General features: G+C 41.5%; 1 protein-coding gene across 1 annotated transcript in view; it reads left to right on the plus strand.

Moving 5' to 3' along the window:
* The window catches only part of thsd7ab (thrombospondin, type I, domain containing 7Ab), a 135174-nt gene that overhangs the window by 38448 nt on the left and 70348 nt on the right, over positions 1–26378 (plus strand). The window contains exon 2 of the mRNA XM_080427003.1: positions 20057–20891. Within this exon, the coding sequence (XP_080283129.1) occupies positions 20057–20891 (835 nt within the window). The remainder of the gene's footprint in view (positions 1–20056; positions 20892–26378) is intronic.

A 26378-nucleotide genomic window follows, 5' to 3' on the forward strand; every position in this document is an offset into this window, starting at 1 on the left:
AGGCATTAATTAACAGAAAGAAATGTGGCTCTTCGTCCATTGAAATTCAACAAGTAACCAACTATAAATTAAGCAATACTACATGAGAGGATGTTTTATATGGTTGTTACTGCCACAACAGTGTTACGGTTAGGAACGAGGCACTTGTGCTGAGTTCTGTTAGTAAGTGGCGTTTATTACAGTAATAACAATATATACTAAGGGCCCTATCTTACACCTGGTGCAATACAGCAAGATGAATATTCTGTGTATTTCACATCTCCTAGTCCATATATACCACTTTCTCTAGTCCTTGTATTCCATGTCCCCTAGCAGTCAATGTATATCACATCCCCAGGTAGGCCATGTATTCTACGTCTCCGAGTCCATGTTTTCCACATTCCCTAGTAGTCCATGTATTCCACATACCACAGTATTTCCACAGACTCCCAGTGGCTACTGGTTTAATTGAGTTATTGCCATGGAAATAAATTTGTTTTTTGCTTGGTTGGTTTATTTAGATAATGGGGTATCTATAACTCCAACCTGAAGGGAGTGGCTGGAACTCCACTGCAAGTGGATGAGATGTACCATGGAGACCTTTTTGTAGCCTTCTTAGCCAGCCTGGTCAGGTACAGATCGTACAGGTCAACATACTGATCCCCCATTAATTTAACATGGGTCTTCTTAAGTTCGTAATTGTCTCCGCCAGGTCGAAAGGCATGGCGAGAGAGTATGTTCTACCCCCTGTCCGTCCGTCCGTGTGTCCGTCCGTGTGTCCGTCCGTGTGTCCTGTCCGTGTGCGACCAGCTAATCTCAGGCACCGTTGGCCCGGTCGCTGCGAAACTGTGCACACACACACTCCCTGGATGCCAATTCAGAACCTCTGCCCCAATTTTTTTTACATGGGCCTGTTATAGCGCCACCAGGAGGCAGATTTGTGCAAACCCATTTTTTTATATTACTTATCCAAATGCAAATCGGTACACAGTATCTCTATAGTCATGTGATCAACACGGATCTGTCAGATTTACCATATTCCATCCTGATTGGCTAAGGTTGGCTTCCAAAGTTTGCAGGATTGGTCCGTTTTGAACAAAATGCCTCAAACTATGCACGCAGCTTGCGATTTCCGTGAAATTTCACACGCACATTCCCACTAGGCCGAGGAAGAAATGCCACCCTTTTCACATTGGCCTGTTATAGCGCCACCAACAGGTCTAATTTAGCAAAACACATTTTTGGAACAAAATGCATCAAATCATGAATGCAGTGTGCGATTGCCGTGAAAGGCCTAAGAATAAATGGCACCCTTTTCACATTGGCCTATTATAGCGCCACCAGGAGGCACAATAACGAACCTGACCTGGCGGAGACCTGTGCTCCGAGGAGCACTTTTTCTAGTTTGTTTTGATTTTTTCTAGTTTTGTCCATGCCACAATTCAACAACAAGGGATACGTTAAAAACATTTATCAAATAGAAATAGAATTGTACTATCATTAAACAAGCGCTGTTGTCTCTTTAAAAATAGCATCAGCGCAGCGGTCCCAGGATAGTTTTTTATCTATAATAAGACCAAGATATTTATACTCCGTCACCACCTCAATCTCCTCTCCTCTGATCCTATTGTAGATGGAGTGGGTGGAGGAGCATTGTGTCTAAAATCTAAAATCAGCTGTTTGGTCTTTGATGTGTTCAGATTCAAATGTGAGACCTACTGTAACACCAGTTGACAAAGACATTTAGAACTGAACATGTTCAACTTCATCCTGCTCCAGTAGCCTGAACAAAACTTAATTATATGGTGCATTGGGAGTGGGATCTTGCGGGACCTCAATCTCACAGGAGCGGGCGGTTTTGAATTTGGTGTGGAGGGGAAGGGTCCGGGACGATTAAAAAGAAAAAAGGGTCCTAGAATAACCAAGGAGCATTGAAGGAGAAGTCAGATACATCCCTTTCTAAACACTGGGAGACGAAGTTTGATGGAATGCATTGAAGTCAATGAGAGTTGGGTGTGACCTTTATTGTGACCTTTTCCCAATAATCGATACAGGAAAATCAAAGAAGACATACCACACATTGTTTACTCTCTTTGAATATGTTTTTACACTATATCATTTTATTGAAGTATCTAAAGACCACACAGTTTCTGACTGGGCACTATGGGCTGTCAGAGCGAGTGTACAAATGTAACCAAATGGGGTCCATTTGGTTGCACTTGTCAATTAGTGATGGCCTAATAGTCAGTCTCATAGAGGAGGAAAACATAATTTTTAAACGTTATTACCGACAGGTAATCTAAATGGGTATCTATTTATTAATAACAACAATTAACCCAGCCCACTGTGTCTCTGTCCATGTCTCTGTGGTGCTGAAATCAAATCCTGCTCCCCTCTCTCTCTCATCTTGTCTGTCTCATCTGTTTGTATTTGGGTCCCAATAATAATATTGCGGGGGCAGGCGGTAATGGTCGGGTGGGCACGAGATTAAGAAAACTACAATCGAGGGTATCCTCTACGACAACAATCCATGTATAAAATGTATAGCAGAGGTGATAGCACATTGCCCTGCGGTGTGCCAATAGAGATACAATGCACATGGCGTTGCCCTTGCCTACCCTTTGAGATCTGCAAAATAATGAAATCCAAGGAAATTAATTCCTGTATATTTTTGTAATGGTTCAATAGCAGCAATCTTTTTGTGAATTGATAATGGCAGAGTAATCATCCCTACATGCTACGGGATACAGTGTGCGTCCCTGTGAGGCTATGGACCTAGAACTAGCTGTCTATTCAGCTTATGTGAGCTACACTACTAGACTACTAGACAATTACAATGCTCCTGTCCCTTTCAGTCTGTCAGCCAGGATTAGTGGGTAAATTGCATTAAATGAAGATATACACTTACCTTAACAATGTTACAAATTGCTTCGCAGAAGGAAAAAAACCTAGCACAAACAGAAACAATACAGATAAAGAACAGCAGAAAAAAAATGAAGCAAATAAAAAGAACCCAGGGAACACTAGATTAAAATGAAATAAAACAACACACGGATCATAAAACATCAGGGATCAAATAAAGTAAAAGTTGGCTATAATGATAAAACCCAGTAGTTCAAGAATTAAAAAATGCTTGAACATAGCATTTCTTTAATGGCCATCACTATCGATTCAGGGGCTGGAGCCAAGCAAATAAAGCAAGGGTTTAAGAAGGGGTTTAAATATCACTAATGATATTGCCTGTCTGATGTCAATAGGCAGAGTGTTCCACAGTCCGGGGCCTCTTACAGCAGAGCCCGGTCAACTTTGATCACAAGCCCGCATCTAGCTAGGAACCACCAGCAGAGCTGCATCCACCGATCTCAGAGAACGCCCAGGCACATAGATGGGTTTCCCGTTTGTAAACATGAGAGGATGATGCGCGCGCAGTGGAGGGAAGAGCCTGTAGAGGGCGCTATTACCCGCAGCAGCTCTGGCCATTGTACATTGATAAAATAAATGGTCTTCACCGGGTTTAATGAAAGTAGATTAAATGATGCAGTTTGTAATATCTTCTTTACTCAATAAAAATGATTTGTCGGAAGTTGGATCTGTCTGTATATAATAGCAGCATTATGCCTATTATGCCTATAATAGCAGCATTATGCCTATCTAAATCCCGAAAATAACAATAGAGTGAATGGCACTTCCGGGTCGTTCTACCTCCCGCATGCGCAGATTGCACACTCTGCTCTGTGATGACGTCGCGCGGAAACCCATCTATTGGGAGTTAGTAAATCCTTTCTATAATTTGGAACGAGGCCATTCAAAGCTTTAAAGGTGACAAATAAAAAATTTAAAATCAATACGGAATACGACTGGCAGCCAGTGTAAGTTGGCTAGCACAGGAATAATGTGTTCATATTTCTTTGTGCTTGTTAAAAATTCGGGCAGCAGCGTTCTGCACTAGTTGGAGCGAGTCGGTGAAGGGAGCTATACCGACATAAAGTGCATTGCAGTAGTACAGGTGGGAAGACAAATAAAAGCATAAATAACTTTAGGCAAATCAGTAGGAGACAACATTCGTAATATGATGACCCTTAAAACAGAGATATGCGTCAAATGTGCATTTGATCTGCATCAAAAAGACACCCTTCCATGTAATATTGCATTTATGTTACCAATGAAATGTTATTAACATTTATCAAAAAAATCTAAAACTATACATTTAATGGTGGACACTAGCAAGTTTGTGAAGTAGGTTCCTTACAGACTGAAGCTAGCTTTGCACAGCAATAGAACATTAGCTAGACTGATTAGAGACTCTGTTACCATGGACATCTTTTCTTATTTCTGTTTGGATCAATGGCATTTACACATCTGAGGTGTGCTTTATTGTGATTTGAGCACGGCTGGAGAGCCTATGGGGACCAATCAAAAACGTTGGCCGGTACTACCCATTGTATAATGCAGAATTGATCATGATAGCTATGGATATGACCTTTGTGTGATAATGTAGTGGTAACATTTTCAACTCTTGTACCTTATACAGTATATACTTCTGGACTACAGCAGTCTTCTCTCTTTTGTAACAAGTGTGTTGTTGATAGGAGTGTGGGGTGTCCATGGTGATGTGTTAGGTTGTTTTAGGTTGTGTCATATTATCAGAAGAGTAGTTCCGTTTAGGAGACACAAAGGAGACTCTTTGTGTCTCCTACCGGAACCGCTGCCGGTCATCAAATTATTAGGCTTAGGAATGCGACAAAAACAAAGTCTCCATGGGGTGACTAATCGATAGAAGAAAATTAATTTTGGGGGTGAACTATCCCTTTAAAAGAGGTCCAAATTAAAACTCAAAGTCTCCCATGCCTCTACCTTGACATCATCATTCTGTGTATCCCTGTTAGCATTGATGTTTACAACTACTTAACTACTTAACCACATGACCCCTAGCATCCCTATTCTGGGAATGTCATAATAGGCAAATATTTGGTGAAAATAAGCAAACATTCTCTGAAAATAGCAGATCTAGGTAAGGCAACTTTATTTATACGGCACCTTTCATACACCAGGGAAGTGCTTTACAGAATAAAAACTAATGCAAACATTTGCAACAGTGAAGTTTGAAGAGAGAGAGAAAACAATAGATAAGATCTAAATAGATTAAATTGAATAGAAAATACCAAAGATAAGATACCATAACAAATACTCCCACCTTCGACGCAACAAATTATTATTAGAAAAGTGATATTTTAAAACAGCACACTCTACAAGCTCAGAACACATTGCAATTTGTTGTAAGCCTGTATATCTGCTATTTTCAGCAAAGAGATTTGGTATAGATGGAAGAAAGGAGGGGACCAAGTATAGACCCCTGGGGGACACCGATCAACAAAGTATTTAGGGGTTAAGTGGTTAAACTGTAATTACTGTTTAGGGTTAAAATGCCAACGTAACTTGATGTTATCGACTCTCAGCCCCACAGTATGGACTATTTGGAAAACTTTACAATGTTTGTTTCTCCCTCGAATTGTAACATTGTGCAAATCTAAGCTTTGGAGATGCAGAAGCACAAAACGGTTTCCAGATGGCCCTTTGTAAAGTCATTGTAAATGCCACATACAGTAGAGTACAGTATCTCTATGCATAGAATATTGGTGAATTTATCTCATTGTAGTTGATCTTTTATTCTGCAGTGATGTACTTGTTGGTTGCTCTTATAATTGTCAAACTGATAATGAGCATCAATGTCACATTGCTTGGCTTTTATGGTTTCTTCAACATTGCTGATATTAAAATGTTGTCAGTACAAATCACTGGGGCTATTGTATGCAATGAATTGCTAACAGTAGAATATCAACAGTTAATTTCATGATGAGGAAAATCCTCATCTTGGCGTCTTTAATTTAGACACTGTGCAATGGTGCTATTACAGTATGTTCCTGTTTATGTACTGCATGTCCTGAGAGCTAATTTTACATCCCACCCCTCTTTTTTTAAAAGGGAGAGATGCAGCAGGCAGCATCTGCCAGTCTCGAGTTTCTCACCTATCGAATTGAGATGTAGAGCAAGATGCATTGTGGGTATGGGGTAATCTAATCCGTGGCTCTCTGGCACTCCTGAGGGTGGGAGATCTCACCATGTGATTGGAAAATTTATCTTAATAAAGTGACAGCTACATCATCAAACCGCTGCCCCCAGAGCAACTGTGGTGCCGACACAAAAGGCACACACAGACACACCACTACGTGTCTGTCTATGTGCATTCTCCAGCACACATGCGTGCTTCGTTATTACAAACAGATGCACTCACAAGCGTGTGCCACTTTAGCGGTCCTTGCCCTCCATGTGTCCACGCGTGCACACAGCACACAAGCATGCTTCATTATTGCAAACACTAACTCTCACAACTCAAGCCTTTGACCGATGCCAGCAGCACTGCTACCTATGTTTAAATGTGTGGAATCCTTCTTTCCCATCAAGAAAAATTCACACAGCATGAGTCTAATCCATAAAACATAAAGATTCTCTGCCCAGTACATGCATTTTGTTTGAACATCTGTGGTTAAAATGTGATTCACACAAAAACAGCCAAAATCAGAGCAGTACAATATAGAAGGTACAGTATATGATGTATAATGTGCCATTGCTTAAAACATGAAGCATGGCAGCCTTGGCAGTCCAGCAGGTTAGTAGCTGAGTGGGTAGTTTGTGAATCGAAAGGTCACCGTTTCGCCCACCGGCCCACCAGTCTATGTGTCGAAGTGTCCCTGAGCAAGACATTTAATCCCTAACTGCTCCCTGTGTGCTGTATTAATGGCAGCCACAGCTCCTAATGGTTAGAATGTGTAAATGCAGAGGGAAATTTCAAAATGTACTGCAGAAAATACCCTACCACTAAAGGGGACACAATTATTATCATTATCATCATTATTATTATTGTAATCAAAAGCTGCTTGTTTGGTTCACCTGTTAAGTGTGTTCAACACAGCTGAAGTGCAAATCGTACTCAGCCACCAACATGCTTTCAAGACCAGGTTTTGAATTCTGCATATTAACAAATAATATAGATAAGCAAATTGGGGAATCAAGATCATTTTGTGTGTGTGTTCCAAGCATCCATGCTAAGCTGCCTTCACCAGTCCATGTCAATGGTTGTTCCTTATAAGTCGTATGACTTGAAATCAGCAGCTCTACCAGCTTACAACGCATTGCATCATGACACGCTGTGAGCTGGTAGATCATCTGTTTTTGGCACGGGACATTGTCTTACGATTAAGCATAAATCAGGCTTAACCCTCCTAAGCAAATCTATCCCTCCCACACTCACAAACCATCCCCCATATACTGTACCGCACACCGCCACCCTTCATGCCGTTGCCCCCTTTGCCAAACTGTCACACTCCCTTGAGGGATTTTTTCCATTGGACTGCCTCTTCAAATTGAAGTCAAACAAGACAAAACAAATATAATAAAAATGGTGGAATTGCTCTGTGGACTATACTGCTGTATGTACAAGACTGAGGTTGTACTGGGCACCTCCCCAGTGTGAATTATGTGAGAGTTTAACAGGGTTTTTTCCCCCCCGTTATACAGTAGTTTGAAAGGAAAAGAAGACTTCATTATGTTTCTTTTACCATAATATGAAAGGGCACACAGCAAGAACTAGAAAGGGGTGTTCCACGGAGCGCATATCTCCGGCAGACTGGGTTGCCTAAGCCACAGCTGTGTAAGTTGTGGATTGCAGCGTCAGGAAGCAGGGCTAATAGCATTTAAACCACATACGGTGCAACTTCGCATTTGTGGCTGGCGCCCCCTATGGGCAGAATACACTCAGTAGAGGCCCCTCAACATGCGATTCCAATTTTGGGTTGATTTGATGTTGCGTTCATGATATATGAAGTTTTTGGTACGTAATAGACCCCTCCCACTCATTTTGGAAGCCAATTACAGGAAAACCATATGGAATATCAAAACCCTGTTTGACGGTCATTGTATCACATGACACCCGAGATCATTTTCTGAAAAAATCCTGTTTCTGCAACAAACGGTGACATATACAGTATAGCGTTTGTGGCACCCCCTGGGTCTAAGTGTAATCGCTTTTGGCCCTGTGTTGTTTAGAGGCCCCTATATGTGTGATTCATATTTTGGGTTGATGATCAGTTTATTTTGAGTAAAATAGGCCCCTTCCCCCAAACTTTGTAATTGTAACCAATTGAAATGGAATATAAAAATTATGCATTTTTATCACATGACAGGAGTAGTATGTGTTTTAAAGAAAATGCAAAATGGCAAAAGATCTAGTTAAGCGGAAATGGGCATGATCTTTATGGGGAGTTGTATTATGATGCAAAGAATCCGGGGAAAACGCATTTTGATTGTATGACCTACGTTACAAGAGGTATTGGCCAAAAGGTGAAGTGGGCCGGTATAGCCCCACCACCAGACTGATTGAAAAATGTGGGGTGCATATTCTTCCTTTGCCGACTTGAAGTGTGCACAAAAACTGTGATGTTGATCTGTCCAGCACTTTTCGAGATTATCTGCGCACATACACACACAGACAGACACACACACACACACACACACAACACACGACACACACACACACACACACACACACACACACACACACACACACACACACACACACACACACACACACACACACACACACACACACACACACACACACACACACACCCGTCTCACACACACACACACACACACACACACTCACAGCGACGAAAACATAATTACTTCCCCAGCCTTCCGGCCTCGTGGACATAAAGTAACTAAATTATGTAGGACATTTTTCTTGATATATTCTTCCAGGGAGTTTCTTAATAAATAAATAAAAAATGTGACTGATGTTTTGACTATTGATTATAGCATAGACCTAGAGACCAAACAACTATTCCCAATTCAATATACTGTAGACCTACAGCATGTTTTCCTCCTCTGTACTGTACCTGGGGGGGCAAACCTTATTAGTTGGAGTGGCTGGATCATAACAAATGCAGTAGCTGTACTAGTGATTTGTGGCCAGTTAGTCACTGCTGTCATACAGCTGACTTGTCAGAGTGGTGTGATGGGCATGTTGAATACAGCTCTGCACAGCATGATTGAGGCGCCAATCCCTGCCCCATTATTTAGTGCCAGTGGCGATGGCCTCCCCTGAATCCCTCAATAAACTAGGGCAACTAGAGCTCAGGTCAACACTGAAGTCCACAAAAATACCCAGAGATGGTGCAGTGGGTTAGACCTCCTCCCTGAGTCCATATGAACCTCTGCTGCGCTACCATCAAATCCCCTCAAAGCCTTCTCACCTGTGTCTCCCCAAAGGGACATCCATCTCAGCTCTCCTATTACCTCTATCAATATAGAAAAATACATACCGTGGAGAGTGGTCCGCCCACTCAACTTGTGATGAAAAACAAACAGAGCCAGGAAGCGTTCGCGCGTCTTACTTGTGTTATATCCATGACTTTTTCAAATGTATTTTTAGAGAGACGGTCGACATTATATCCATGACTTTTTCAGATGTATTTTCAGAGATGGTCCACATTATATCCATGACTTTTTTAAATGCATTTTCAGAGAGACGGTCGACATTATGCCGTTAATTATTTACATTCCACTCAACGCATTTTACTGGCTTATGCATGTGCAGTCAAGCATTGTGCTTTAATTTTTCTTGCTCACCCTCTAGTCACTTATTGTGAAATCATATGCTGTTAAAACGCAGCAGGCAACATTCATGTGTTTTGTCATTGAGATTTTGAGGCATTTTAAACGAGTAGAGCTTATGAGGTTTAGTGATTGTTTTTGTATAGAAACTGACAGCTTTGACATTTTTCATGACAGCTTTTCACACAGACCAGTGCTTTTGACCTTTGGAAATTAGCCTGGCTGTGTTGAACACTGCATTTTGACACGAGAATGGATGAGTTGAAGTGCAGTGGAAGACAACATCTTGTCATTGTTGACATGAAAGCAAATTAAAATGCAACCTGCTGCTTGAATGCAGTAAGCCATCAGGGTTTGCTGCTGATCCAGATATAAGCATCAGTGTTGAGCTACAGTATTGCTGCTCTTTGTCTCCCTGCACCCCCAAGAGAAACTGCTTAGGAATTTATAGGGAATAGTCTTGAATGGTATTTTGTGAGAGTTTCATGTTACAGTATGTACAGTATAATTAGTTTGTAATATGTATAACCTTCATTTCTGTTCATGTATTCAGTTTTATTTTCATAATATCCAATGTTTCAAAGGGTTTATGCACATGATACAGTTAATTAGTTACAGCAATAATCATAATTTAAGATCACGCTGGGATTTAAGATCACACTACGCTCCTTTGAAAAAAAGAAGTATTTAACATTGTATGATTAACACTAGCCTCGCAGTTAGATGCAGTGCTTTGTGTTGGAAATGCTGAATCAGAATCATCAAAGAAGCCCCTTCATAACCATGTCAGCACTATTGTGGTATTGTAGCTAATGGAATTCACATCAAGTGTTCCAGGAAGCGCTTAAGTCAATGGATCATGGCTTAGTGAGATGCAGCCGAGGGCACTGATCACACTGAATGCTGGCCGGGGTTAACAATCATCCTTGAATGTTAAGCAGCTTGGTTTTCTTTCGGATGTTGAGTGTTACCCTCTGGTCTTTTCTGATATAGTTTGCTCTTTTCAGTGCTTACCCTCCAAATGGTCTTCCAAAAAAAACCCTACTGCACACATTGGCCCAAAATGTTTTGTTTTTTTTGACAGCATTCCATGAGGATTCACATTTCAAGACTCTATACTGTCTGCATGAGGGATTGTTATCCTATTGTTGCTAACTGTACACCCTCTACAAACAATACACAGTCGCCCTTGCGTCATACACCAGATTGTTTGCCAGCTTTTGACAAACATACTCTACTGAGAATAATGTGACTTAGTTACAAGGCATGTTCAGTGTGGTAATGTTTATCTCTGCCAAAGGCTATGCAAACATGCAATTATGTTGGTATAACTGTAGTGGTTTGTTTAATCTAAACTACAACTCAACAGAACCCAACAATCTTTTGTATTACATTTTTTATACGGAATAACCGAAGGCCGAGCCATCTAGAACTGTGTCTGTCCCCAGTCCCACAAAAGTAGACCAATCACAGCTACACTGCTAGGCGCATGACACAAAACACAACCACCTCCAGCCATGAACAAAGTCCCTCGCGCGGAGGTGCGAGTGGAGGACACGAGTGGAGTGAGCGAGTGTGGAATTTGGGGTAATGGAATTTGGCTATGCAACCAGGAAATACCTTATGAAGTGAAAATCAAGTGAAACTCATAAAGACTGTGAAAGTTGTATTACAATTATACAATTATATATTACAATTGTTTTTACTAATCTAATCTAATACACCAACATTGACCTTGTGAAGCACCTTTGTCCTTATACTGTAGGTGAAGTAAGATAGCTTTTTCCATATGGCCAAATGAGATGTACAGTACTGTAGAACGTCCCACAAGCAGAAAGCCTGTACTGTATATCGTAGCTTCTACTGCATTGTGATTTGTGGGGCTTCTAACACAAACTGCACACGTAGTAACTTGCTATCAGTAGCTAAAGACTGGACAGGGAGGCCATGACATTATTAGATTCTAGTCTTGTTCTTTTGTTTTTGCAACTCAAACTCCACAGTCGTGTTTTCTTTTATTCTTACAAACTAAAAGCAACAAAATAAATGCGACACCTGGAGATAAAGATAAAGAAAACTTTGTTGTCCATTAAATTTAACATAAAATGGAAATTTGCCTTTGGCACACTGTCAGCCAGTATACAAACAATTAAAACATAATTAATACATAGAATACACAAATGCATTAAAATACAATATAAAATGTCCTGAAGGTGCAATTGTTTGTCTCCAATGATCTTACTAGCCTGGTTGACTACCTGGGTGAGCTTGTTCCTATCTCTAACCGAGAGGTTCCTATACCAGGAGACAATGTTAAAAGTGAGAACACTCTCAGTGAGTGACCTACACTATAGAGTCTACTGAGAAGTGCATGCTAGTAAACACACCCTGACCATGGTCAGGGTGTGTTTACTAGCATGAACTTCTCAGTTTCCTGAGAAGATAGAGCCACTGCCTTGCCTTTTTATAATGCTATCTGCATTGGTCTGAAAGGTGAGTTTATTGTCTATAGTTGTTCCCAGATCCACTTCCTCCCCACTCAACAGGCCTAAAGATGGACACTTTGCCCTCTGCTCCTGTCAGCAAACACAGCTCCTTGGTCTTAGTGACATTAAGGTCTGGAAGCATACATTATGAGAGAGAACTCTTTGTTGTTGTATTGTACTCATTTGTGTATAGGGAGAATAAAGAGAGGAGATAACCCCCCCCCCCCCCCCCCCCCCGTGGAACGCCAGTATTCAGTATTCAAGACAAGGCAGTCAGAAAAGGAGTTATTAATACAGACTTGTCAGGGTCTTTCTCTCAAAAACTCCCTGATGCACAAAATGAGGTTACTACTAACGTTCAGGTCATGCAGGAGAAAATGGGGTTGGACCGTATTAAAAGCAGAGACTTATGAAGCATAGCGTTAGTTCATGCAGGGCACGGAAGACGCAAAAGCTCAGCTGTAATCAGCTGTCAGTCTGCTGATTGCTTTCAATCAGCCTCGCTTTCCTACACACCAATCACACCTCATGGGGGGATTTTGCATAGCGTTCCCTGATTTTGCTTAGCATGCTGCTTAGCAAAATTTAGGGAACATCTTAAAGAGCGTTTAACTCTATTCCATTTATTGCAATAAATGGTTAAATGACAACTTAATTTTTTTACAACCAAGGTTTATATTTTAGCTTGTAATTAAAGTAAATAAAAGATGTGTGTTATTTTTTTTTCATTTACTGCTTTCTATAGTTTTGCAATTTTCGCGATCTTTTTTACAGTGGGCGGGGGCATTCTGTCCGGTGGCTAAATATGTATTTTTTACACAATAAAAAAGGTCCTGTGGTCTTTGATGGCCCGATGTGAGTTATTGGGGGCTAAAAGAGCTACTGTAAATAATAATAAAGAAAACGCCGGGTTATTGTGTAAAAAAAGAATATTTAGCCATGGACAGAATGCCCCCGCCCACTGTAAAAAAGATTGTGAAAATTGCTAAAACTATAGAAAGCAGTACATTACATTTTTTTAACACTCATCTTTTATTTACTTTAATTACAATCTAAAACATAAACCTTTGTTGTAAAAAAACTAAGTTGTCCTTTAAATCTACTTTGACGTGAGTGTTCCTGACTGAACCATAAAAAGTACACGGACATATGTTGTAGGCTTGTCTAGGTGACTACCGGTACTGTATCTATTTTATCCAACAGAGTAAGAGTGGCATCCTCTACACCTCGACTAGCTCTATAAGCAAACTACATGGGGTCCATGAACTTAGCTGTTTGTAATGAGAGTTCCTTACTCACTACACGCTCCATGCATTTGCTTAATATAGGAGTGAAATTGGTCCAAAATCATTTAGCAATTTTGCCTGTGTAGTTTTGGGCACCGGGACAGTGGTTGCCGTTTTCCAAGCCTGGGGGACAAGGCTGATATTAAGGAACATCTGGAATAGCTGGGTAAATATGGGTCCCAATTGGGTGGCATATTCTTTCAGCACCCTTCCCTTGAGCCCATCTGGCCTGGGAGTTTTGTGAGGATTGACCTGCTGGAAGATTGAAATTACATCCTGTTCCTTTGATATCACAATGGGGCAGGTGTCATCCCTGCACAAACAGAGTCACATTCATCACTGAAGTCATGTTTGTCAAATCTAGAATAGAAAATATTCAGATCATTTGAAAGGTTAACGGGGTCATCGCATTGAGGGGCTGCTTTTTGTTCCCTACCCATCATTGTGTTCAGTCCCCTCCAAGCATCCCTAGTTCCTCCTCTTCAACTTTGTCTTCATAGTCTGTTTTTCCTTTCTTAATCATACGACTTATTTCCTTCTCTAGATCTCTCACTGTTTGCTGGTCTCCCTCCAGGAATGCTATTTTCGGAGGTGGAAGTGTTAGGGAGGAGGAATCTATAACAGATTTCACACCAGCAGTGTCATTTGGCTGCCTACGTTCTGAGAATGTTGCAAGGTTCAATGCAGTCAATAGAGAGGAGCAACCAGTGTTTTTTTCCCACTGAGTCGGGGTCGAGCCAGCAAAACGCGAAGCGTTAAAGTAGAGAAAACCTCCACTGTTACACAGAGTGACGACAAGCCAATATAAGAGCGAGCTATGCTCTATAACAGGCGTGGATCAGGCACATGACACTACAGAGAAAAGACTACTACACAAAAGTAGCGAATATCGATTATAGTTTTAACCGTTAAAACCGGGAAAGCATCTGTGTCATTTTAGATTTTTGCGTAGGCTATTCAAAAATAACAGATATACAATCTCACAGCGTGTCACTTTGTGCCGCGCTGCAGGCTTGTACATCTGCTATTTTTGAACATTTGTGGAAAATCTTGAAAGTGTGAGAACTACTGATTCAGAAGGCAATTCGTAGAATCGGCCTCAGGTCTTTTTTAAATAGGAGTTGCAGGTGTGAAATTAATCAAGATCGAGCAACTTCATGGCCTATTTATTGCCTAAAATGCATGCAGTGTTCACAAACAAGCTGCCAGAGTCTGTACTTCTCCTCCCTGTCTGAGAACCCCTCAGCCAGGTGCATCTGCTGGCTTTGATCCGCTAGGACCACATGGAGCTCACGCTGGGCGTGGACTGACACCGCTTGAGATGGTCAGACAAGCTGGGTTTCCTTTTATCTTTTCAGTTTTACAAGAATTTCTCTTTAACTGCACCTGTGTCATGTGGCACTTCATTAAGGAGCATGCTAATGCATTATGTACAGTGCATGTTTTCCATTCAATTAGATACCGTGTATGTGCATTGCCTTCACTTCAAATGCATTGCCTTGCAATGCGTTTGAAGTGAAAAGGCAATGCTTCTGGCAGCTGTCACATAGTGAGGATGGTATTGAACTTGCCAGCACGGGCCTGTCTTTGTGAGTGAGATGCTGTGGATTTGATCAATAATAATCAAACACAACCAAGAGAGACACGCTGTGACCCCTTCCTTAGCGAGGCAGACCTTTTTAGGATAAAGAAAGGCGCTCTTCATGTAATGAGCATATAGGGGATACAGATATATCCACGTGGAGATATTACACAAATTATCTCTTTCTGTGATAGGTGGAGTCATTTGGCTTAATTCTCATTAACTATGAGAGTTAAAATAACACTGAGGATTTTACTGTGCAGGGGACCAGTTAAGACCAATGGACATTGTGTGAAAGTGTGAGTGAGCATGTCCCACTTTGAACCACTAACGCTCAGAATTGGGAATTTTTGCAGAGGGTATTTGAGTTACTAACAAGATCCCCCCTCCTGTGTTAATTTAACTCTGTTGAATCACACATTGATGAATTAACACTGAGGATTTTACCATGCACATTTCTGCTCTCAATTCTTTTTTGAGTAACCACATGGCCAACCGATAAGTAAACATGATTCATGGTTTAATTACAAAGTAAGATACAGTATCTACCAAAAAAGTCTCACTAAGTGTAATGTTTTATCACTCCAACAGTCGTCTTTGTTCATAGTATGAGAGTTGCCTGTCAAACAAACAAACAAACAAACAATCAAATGATACGGACTGGATTTATGGTATCACACGCCTTATGGGAGAACTTATACCATAATACCAACAATATGTTGACTTGATATCGAATGAACATTCTTCTGTTCTGTATTTTATTTACTTTATGGAAATTCAATATTAGCTCTAGCGAGACCATTCTGTTTTCATAGCAGCACTGCACACACACACACACACACACACACACACACACACACACACACACACACACACACACACACACACACACACACACACACACACACACACACACACACACACACACACAGAGAGAGAGAGTACATAATGGCCATAGAGATGAAACCTCAAAGCAATTGCTGCCAGTCCTCTGTCAGAGAAAATAAATATCTCTGGCATTTCATTGACTCACACAAGCAGTCGAGAGGATTAGTCTGAGGAATGCTGCAGATATTTTACTCCCTTGTATCTTTTGTGCTGAATACCCAAGACACATCTTTTCTAAGGGGTATTAAATACAGCTTTGCTTGATCTGTAGCTAACGGATGCCCAGACAACCCCTGAATCACAAATATGTGGTCACGGTGTAACATGTATCATCGACTCTTGCAGCAGGACATTGATCCGGTGTGCTGATATAGGGAGAGAAGTCCTTTGAGGTTGCGGCGGGGCCTGCTGACAAGACATACTGATTGAAGCCAGTCACCACACCAGCAGCAGAGATGAGAGATGGGAACTGTTTACAGGTTGTCATCATGAGGCTGTAGACCTCTATGGAAATATATACTCCTGATTTCTGCTAGCCAAGGATTATTATTATTACTAGACCATACCCGTAGGGGGATATGAGCACCCAAAGTGTGCAGTTTGGGTTATGCGGTGAGAACAGACAGTTTATCAGGGATCGAAAGTGAGTTTGTACTGTGTAGTGCAGTGGTTCTCAAACTTTTTCATGGCAAGGACCCCCAAATTGACACTTGTCAGCCCGCGGACCCCCATTTGAAAAGATATGCGAGGGACCCCCATAAGAGAAGATTTGTTTACGGCTGTAGCAGTGAATCTCAACCATTTTAATTTCAAGGACCCCCAGTTAATGGCATGTCTATCCCTTGGACCCCAGTTTATATGGTAAAATGTATGTTAATTTAACTGTGAGAGTGTACAAATCGAACCAAATGGACCCGTTAGAGTCCATTTGGTTCCATTTGTACACTCTCAGAGTTACAGACCCATAAGGGTCCATTTGGTGCCTAATCTATCATTTAGCTGGGGACCCCCTGGAACTCCCTCAAGGACCCCTGGGGGTCCCCGAACCCCACTTTGAGAACCAATGGTGTAGTGTGTACACACACACGCACATCCCGTCGTGGAGGAACAGAACACCCACAAACACCCGCGCATCTAAAGATGTAACAGGCGGAGCCGTTCCCCGTCGGCCGTCGCCAACACACACACGCGCGTGCGAGCCGTCGCGAGCGCGCACAAACAAACACACACACACACACACACACACACACACACCACGGTACAGCCTCATGTGGCCCGTGGCCCGTCGCGAACACACACACACGGGCGTCGCGCAAACACAAATAATGTACATTGTGACACGTGGCTCCCCAACGTGCATGCGCACGTGCGTGTCCACGCATACACGGCCGCGGACCGAAGTTGTGGTGCGATCATCTCCCCCCCACCCACACACACACCACGGAGGCAGCCACGAAATGTGGCTTTCTGGCGAGAGTGGGTGTGGTCTATGGTGTAGAAGCACGGTGTTGCCATGTTGTTCTATTGTAAGCGGTTTAGGGGCCATATTGGTGGTAGTGTGTTTTGGCGTTGGTTGTGAAAGTGCAGGTGGGTGTGGGGACGCGTATATGTGTGGCAAGGTATATGTGTGAAAGCGCTGCGTTTGGCCTTCTTTTCATAGACCTGGTTGCTTGTAGGGTTCGTATCGTTTGGCCTTGTTTTCATAGACCTTGCTGCTTGTTTCACGCGCAACGACACATGCGCAGTTTGGGGCACAGACGACCCAAGACACCAAGACACCAAGACAGACCGACAGAGCTTACTCAAATTATATGTAGGATACTTCTACATGAGGACCATAGCTTGACCTCTGTGAGAAAACATGATGAAAGCCACTTCCTTCTGCTCATTGTCCACTGGCCACTACACACTAAGTGCTACGTACCTGACTGAAAGCTGCAATTTAATGAATTCAGTTGGCCATGGGAAGGAAGCAATTAAGGTGACATGAAGCATCTCCCTTGTAGCGTCCCTCGCCTGTGAATAACAGTCATTTGTCTGTACCTATTTTCTGCATTCAATACTTCCTCCCATACTGTCTCTTTAAAACTACATTATCGATATTCGCTACTTTTGTGTAGTCTTTTCTCTATCACAGAGGCTTTCCTGGTTTGAATGGGTTGAGTAGCCCCCATTTACACAGCCCTGGATAGGCCACCTGGCCTGGCGGAAATATGCGTTCCATGAAGTGCAACTTTCCAGTTATTTTTCCTGATCTGTTGGATGACACAGTTGATAGAACGACATAATATTCTCAGGCTGGAATTTATTTCTCATGGCAATATGGGGCTTTAAAGACACTTGAGAATCAAGCCAAAGACCCAAATATTTAAATTCCTCCTATAGCATGGCAGTGTTCGTGGGTTAAAGTCACACTGAGAGAACATGTCCTAATTTCTCGCACATGAATTTTAAATGTGATGAGGCCTGTTGGAGGCACAGTAGGCGTTTAATTCAGCATCATTGATCTCATTGTTCTTCCCATTGCACCTGCAGGAGGTCACTTAACCACTTAAACCCTGTACTTAGTGGACCGTATTCCCATGGGCCCTATACTTAGTGGACCATATTCCCATGGGCCCTATACTTAGTTGCTTAGGGCTACACAAAATATTTTCACAGAATATGGATGCTAATAGGGTTTAATAGGGTGGTTAATTCGGCCTTACGTCGACCGACTTCATCATAATGGTTTGCGTTTTGTTTCTCTTGGTGGTCCATACTCAAACCTCAGTCCATAAAGGACATATATAAGTTATTACTTTTAAGTCATGATCGGGAGAAAATAAATCACTTTTTTTGGGGGCGATCTCGACGTCAACAATATTTTTTTTATTATTGTATTATATCTCCGCTGTCGGGCAGAAACCAGCTATGTCCAAAATATTAGCTTTTCAGGAAATGAAAAAAAAAACACGTGTTTTTAGAACAACACAACACTGCCTCATCAAAGTCGGTATGGTGACTTTACATTGTCAGATACTTGAATGTGTCCTTATATTATCATCACTTTACCCAAATACAGCTCATGTGGAGTTAGGAGGGTTTTGACCATTAATCTGGAGATTAATTAATGGAGATTTAAGAGAAAACTATTTAAAAGTTGAAAAATTGAGAAACCGGTAGCTGGTTTCTGCCCGACAGCGACGATTATGTCCTCAATGGACCTCTGTTAACTACTAGTTCAGAATATAAAACACCTTCATCCACAGTAACAATATTATTTATTTTCTCTACATCACTGGTTCTCAACGTGGGGTCCGGGGACCCCCAGGGGTCCTTGGGGGTTCCAGGAGGTCCACGGCTAAATGATTGGTAGCTATGAACCAAATGGACTCTCACGGGTTTGTAAGGCCCTTACCATTTAGCTCTCAGAGTTAAATTAACACTGAGGATTTTATAGTCTAGAGAGGAGTCCCAGAGATAAGTGGGGGTATGTGGCCTTAATGCATATCAAACTGCGGGTCCTTGACATTAAAAAGGTTGATAATCACTGGTCTAAATTACTGTAAGTGTGTTAAGTGTTACTGGATGTACATTGTGTTATAATACTGATATTCTCTGTTCTGTTTTTGTGGGTGGTGCTCTGATAGAGTAATGCAATCTCGCAACACACATTTTTTAACGTGTTATGAGTTCTGCCTATAATCAAATCAAATCAAATTGTATTTATATAGCATATTTCATACAGCAAGTGCAACCCAATGCGCTTCACAGATCAAAAAAAAAACATTGTACAAATATTAATGAAAGGAAAAAGGACAATACTTTTTTTTTAAACACTAAGGGGGATTTAATTTTTTTTTAACTAGGAAAAAAAAAATGAGTAGTGCTAAAACCTAGGTAAAGGCAATGCTAAAAAGGTGTGCCTTAAGATGTCTTTAAAAACTATCCATGGATCCAGAGAGCCGCAGGTTCACAGGCAGACTGTTCCACGTTGTAGGACCATAGCAGCTGAAAGCTGCTCCCTTAATGACATGCCAAAAATAGGGACGCCAGGTTGAAAGTGGTTAAAGTCTTAAATTAACGCTGGATTTTACTGTGCACTCACTGATGATGAATCTAAAACGTGTTTAATTCCATTACCTGAATGTAACTGGTGCTAATGTCTTCTGTTCCCTCAGGGCCGTGGGGAAGATGTATGAGCAGTGACTGCGGTCCAGGTGGCAGCCAGAGCCGGGCCGTGTGGTGTGCCCATGTGGAAGGCTGGACCACTCTCCACACCAACTGTGATCAGGGCCAGAGGCCTTCCAACCAGAGGAACTGTTTCCGCGTGTGCGACTGGCACAAGGACCTTTATGACTGGCAACTGGGTGCCTGGAACGTGTGTATGCCAGTGGCGGCCAGGACTTTTGGGGCCCTGCGGCCCTCCGTATGCGCTGGGGGGGAGGAGGGCATTCAGACGCGGGACGTGGGCTGCATACTTGAGGCAGATGGGTCGCCAGCAGAGGATGCCATCTGTGAGTACTTTGAGACCAAGCCTCGCTTGGAACAGGCATGCCTGATCCCTTGCCCTCAGGACTGCGTGGTTTCAGAGTATTCCCCGTGGACTTCCTGCTCCAAAACATGCGGGACAGGCCTTAAGAACAGGGTCCGCAGTGTACTGGTTCCCCCGCTCTTTGAAGGGGCCGCCTGCACCAACCTGACTCAGTTTCAGTCCTGTAAACTGGGGGCTTGCAAGGGTCCCGAGGGTTTGTTAAGTTTAAGGATCGGGCCGTGGGCCCCCTGTGCCATGCCGCAAACCCGGACAGTGCGTCAGGCCAAGCGGAGGAGAGGTAAAGGTCCGGGGAGCAGGGAGCGAACTGGGGCCAAAGACCCCGAGACGAGGGAACTAATCCAGAAGAAACGGACGAGGAATCGTCTGAACCGCCAAGAGAGTCCGTTCTTTGACGTCCAGGTGGGCTACCAGACACGGGAGGTGATCTGTGCACACAGGAACGGGAGCACCTTAGGAATCCAGTGAGTTGCATGATATAGTTTTTATTTAGTAGTCATTGCCATCTGTCGCTTTTTCAGTTATGTATATAGCATTGCTCCATGTTACATAATTAGAGATTTAGATTAGACGGTTCTCACTTCGGCAAAGGTGAGAAATCCTTCCAAATTTGTTTTATCATCAGGGAATATAAAAAGAAAAAGATCTAAATGCTCTTGTGCACAGTTTACAGAAACCGCGTTGCCTTTCTTATTAACTTTAACCTTTAACCAATTTTAGGATTTTTTGTGTGTGATTTGTGTTCATTATTCTGAGTGCTTAACTCTTTTTTTATTTCTTTTTGATAAGAACCACCAAGGATCTGATATATAAATGGCATAGATATTGCAGAATACTCCTCACATTTACACAGTTACCTGTTAGGCTAGAAGCCCAATGAGTAATGGCCAAGTATGATCATCAGTTGATCTCGCTGTCAGAAGTTGGCAGGTGGATGAAATCATTATCTGGTGTCTTTCTCTCTGCTTTGCCAGAACAATAATGCCTAATGTATATTCCATCATATGATGTATCCTGTGTCGAAAATAGCATATCTACAAGCTCACATGCTCCCACGTGAGCTTGTAGATAGGCAGTTTTAAGCGTGGGACACTGTTGACTCGTATGACTAAATCTAAATTAGGCTTAAGGCCCTACTAATACCGTCAATCTGATGTCTAGGATGGAAATGGCAACATAAAGTTATAATACTGCAATCATGTTTCACAGTGTGACTTCACTTTTAGTCAGTGATTTTGATTTATTCCTAACATGTTCCTTCCAAAACTAATCACTCAAGATGCCAATGCACACACACAGAAAAAGTCACTGCAACACACAACCACATGAAACAGAAAGAGTTGCCAGTGACTGAGAGCAGCTTTCCACAAAACACAGAAAAGATGATCAATAGATTCATACAGTTCATTAAAAAAAAAGTCAAAGGTACGGAAATAGAATTGGAATATCCTCACTGGACAATATTCCCAAAACAATACTGATGTAAGATATAGGCCATGGGGTCACCCAAATTGATTTAATTGTCCCAAGTTACAAACACCTGTGTCATCCTCACATCCAAAAACAACAACGTTCTGGTGATGCAATTAGTATTTGAAAGGATTTGTTCTCTTTAGTGAATCAGTAGTAACAATTTGACTCCAATGATTTATGAACAGGAAACTGAACAAGTAATTAGAGTTGTGAACAATATCCCGTCAACTAAAACAAGGCTTCAAATAGCGCAGTCATTGGCTGAATAAGATACTTAAGTAGTTACGTTCCTTGACTGAGAAGAATCATGTAACCCCAATTACTCTTGGACCCCGTTCATCAACCGTAGCTACAATCATAGAAATTAATATAATGAATTGCATAAATAGAAATCGTTGTCTCTGCTGAGAAACTTTGAGAGAGGCAATTTCTACAAACGTGTCAAACCTTCCTTCGCTGCAGAGTAGACTGAATGGTATTCAACAAAGAGAAGTACTGTACACGGCTCTCAGTATGTTGTTGTTTTCAATTTTCTCTTTATGGTATAGCTACTTACCCTCTACTTTATACCTTTTAATGGGGGTACGTGTTGTGTGCCCCTTTTTTTGTAACTATTTATTGATATATCCTTGACAAACTTTGTGTTAATCTGAAGTGTAAAAACTGGAATAGGAAAGCAATACTTATTTGCACATCATTTGAACATATCCTGATTCAGGGCAGGTTAAACGCAGGTTGTGCGCGGCCACAGTTTTTTGCAGCCAGCGGATTCTAAAAAACGGGAGTGACGCGCCTGTCACTCACTTTCAGGACCCTCCCCGTAGCCCGCACCGCCTTCTGCCTTGAGCACCATGGTGCTTCCTGAGTCTTGGGACGGTCTGCCTTCGACTCACCCGATTGGACAGAGGGGGAAAGCCTCCAGCAGATATGCTTCAAATGGACAAGTCGTGTAGAGCAGATAAACGCACGGTCTGCGCGACAGGCGGAAAGATCCGCTCTTTACATTGACAAAGCATTGGCAGATTCTGCCAACACATAACATTTTTCAACATTTTTCAACACATAAAAATATGTATATATGTCAAAATATCTATTGTATGCATAATATAGACATGACGCAAATTCAACCTTTTTTTTTTTTTTTTTTTCAGTTGACGCTTTTAGAGACGAATTATTAGATCCCTCGGCGTGTGTGCCGTGTGGCCACAGTTTCACCTAAATGGTGTTAGTGTTCCGTGGAAAAATATTGTTAGTGGGAATGAAAACATAGGCGCACCATCGGAAGTGGAGGGCTGAGGGCAGAGACCAAACGCCGGTTACCAGTCATCATCGGTCTATTTAATCACTCCCCCCAGAGTCAAATGCAAAAGTGAAAAACGCTGGGGGCGCTGATTTTTATTTGACGATGGGTTCCCAGATTGACGCGCCTCTGATGAGAAACACCTGCGATACCGGCATATCAAGGCTGTACACGCTGTTTGGTGAATCGCACGTCAGTTTGTGCTTATCGAAAATACACAGCCCTTTAGTCACTTTATTTAGGCACTATTTACGAACAGCTTAGTGAATCAGGCCCATGACATCAAAACTGCACTTACTGAAATTGAACTAATTGCAAACTCTTTCACTCCAATTCGTTGTAATTATATTCTTCAAAAGGTGGGTTGTTGTTCATTCATAGCATCAGATATGGGTTTTCTCTAGCAGTGTTCTAAGCAAAATGTTGGATTCCAGTAAAGGGGATACTTGGATTCTGAAATCAGAGAAAGGGGGTGAAGCCAAAAAATACAGTACTTTACAAGTACCACATTTGTCCCACAAGACAAGAAATGTCTGCAGTAACATTTTTTGAAGAGTGAACTTATTATTACAAGCATATCATGAAACATCATGATAACATAATCACAATCTCTTAATGCTCTTTAACACACAAGAGAGAGTTCTTGCCACGGCTCTGCCAATAACCACGATAAAGCACGACCACGCATGACTTATTGCTTTTTTAAATGGTTACCAAATGTGGCAACATGAAAATCATGGACATATTCCAATTAAGCTTTGAATGATTTCATTAGAAGAATAATTTCTGTAAGAAAGCAGTCCCGACCCCGACTGCCTGCTTTTAAACAAAGCGGCATGGAACAGCATGGAAGCTCCCGATTATTTATTAACAAACTTTTAAACTAGCTATGAAATGAATCAATACCAAGACACTGTGTATTGGCTACATAATCACTGCTGAATTGATTTGCAATACCCTTTTTATTTATTTATTTTTATTTAGTTTTCCATCGGCCCTGACAGACTGGGCACCTATGATCAATTCATTAAGATTGGGCATTATACATCTACGATGTTGGAGAAAAAAGTGCTGACTACACTTACACTATGTAATTTTAAGATTCAGTATACTGAAAGAACCTTGCGATCGATAGGCACTGTCCAATTTTCAGACACACCCAAGGTTTATGCTGACCAATGGAGAAAGTGGATGCCCTAGACAGTCAATGGATTAGTGTATCACAATCTCTTAATGCTCTTTAAACTTTGATATCATGTCAAAGTTTAAACTGCATTATTATTTCAGACGATGATTTCAAGAACAATTTAGTTTTGATCTATAATAATAAATGCTTGATCCGTCCCGATGGAATTCTGAAAATGCTTTAGGCATTCAGTCTTGTCACTGAGAGATTCCATGGGTTCTCTGTCAGATTTCTGTCCCTTGAGTGACAATAACTTCAAAATGTCAATGCCACTCCTTCAGAATCTTGGCTTTCACAGCATCGCTCACCTCCAGGAAAGTATCAGTGACAGTGTGAATAATGCAACCCTTCATTCACATTATGTATTTGTCACATGCCACATAGGCTTAGATCTGATCAATTATGTACTAAATCTGTTCATTAATGCATTGTTGGTGCTAAAGTCTCAGCAGTGACTGGGATCAAATATTTCAAAGGATCCGCAAAAACAGCTCTCATGCCCATAGGAACATAAATATTAATCCTTGAATTGTTTATTTATGGTTCTGAAATATTCATAGTTGTTTTTGGAAAAGTGGAACTAACTTCCCAGTGCAGTAATAACCCAGTCAATTCCTTGCCAGACATTCTCTGAACATCTTGCTCTCTTCATTTCCAATTTTGTTTGATGTACATCTGTCATTGGGTCTTCTCTCTTTGAGAAGTCCTTGCTTCAACCTAGGCCAGCGCCTTTGAAGTAGAACCCTGACACTGAAACCACTTAGCATGTATCATAGAAGGTGATTGCATTTAATGAGTATCCCATACTGTATGGTGCCATTATTACATTTATTTGACTATTTTTGCCAAGGCACTGAAATTCTAGAGAGGCTTACGGTACTTACTGTAGTCCCTTGAACCCACATACAGGAGTAGACAGTTCCAATGGCAAAATGTTTTGTTGAATGCAGGTAATGAGCGTGCAAGTGTTGAAATGTGGATAATTCTTTCATCTGGAAGCAGTTGGACTGCATTGTTAACTGTCCTCATTCTGTCTAAATGACAGAAGTTAAGAAATAATGGCGTCTTTAAACCCTTCAACCCTTCAACCCTTGTTGGCAATAGCCATAACAAATGCCAAATGCTTAGAGAATCCAGCTGCTTTAGGCCTTTTCAGTAAAGTTCCATCAGGGGCGAGGAAATGGAGCCATCATGTTAGTGATTACTTTTCTTATTTTTCTTTTCTTTTTGCTTTCCAAATGCAAAACAAACCCAAACACCAAGTTTAGAAGGACAAGAAATCCATCAGAAGAGTTCCAGTGTTGCTCTTTAGCACCACATCACAAGGCTGCAGCTAGGTGTCCTAATCTATAAAGACACAGGAGTTACACAACATAAATAAATAACACCAGGCTCACACAATTCCTTATTTTTACCCAAAGTTTGAGGCAGTGGAGGTGAAGTGTGGCGGCGGCGTCTAAATGAGATCTTTCTAAATGAAGCAGAGCTGTAATTAGCACTAATAGCTCGTCAGCTGCATCGCCTCTAGGGTAAAAGACACGCCGACAGAGAGGAACAGAAAGTGCTCGGCTTTAGTTAGAACAAATTCCTAATGATTCAGAAGGGGGCCCAAAGAGGCCTGGTTGCTCATTAACCCATTCAATCCGGAAACGCATCTGTGTCATTTTAGATTTTAGCTATAGTAATTATTTTATACTTTGGCAATTCAAAAATAGCAGATATACATTATGAGCTTGTAGATCTGCTATTTTTGAAAAATCATGACAATTTGTGCAAATCTTTGAGTATATATATTCTTTAAAGCGAACATTTGTAACTCAAATCTTTGCTTCTAGGGGTCCCTGGAACAAAATATTTTGAGATAGGGGTCCACGACCAAATACATATCATTTCGGGGGTCCTTGACATGAAAAAGTTTGAGAACCACTGATAATATAGCAACATACGGTTTTCAGAAAACTTTTAGGATTTAGAAGACATTTGTAGATGTGT

This window comes from Gymnoscopelus braueri (genome assembly GCF_963280865.1).
Source record: "Gymnoscopelus braueri genome assembly, chromosome: 4".
NCBI classification, from domain to species: Eukaryota; Metazoa; Chordata; class Actinopteri; order Myctophiformes; family Myctophidae; genus Gymnoscopelus; species Gymnoscopelus braueri.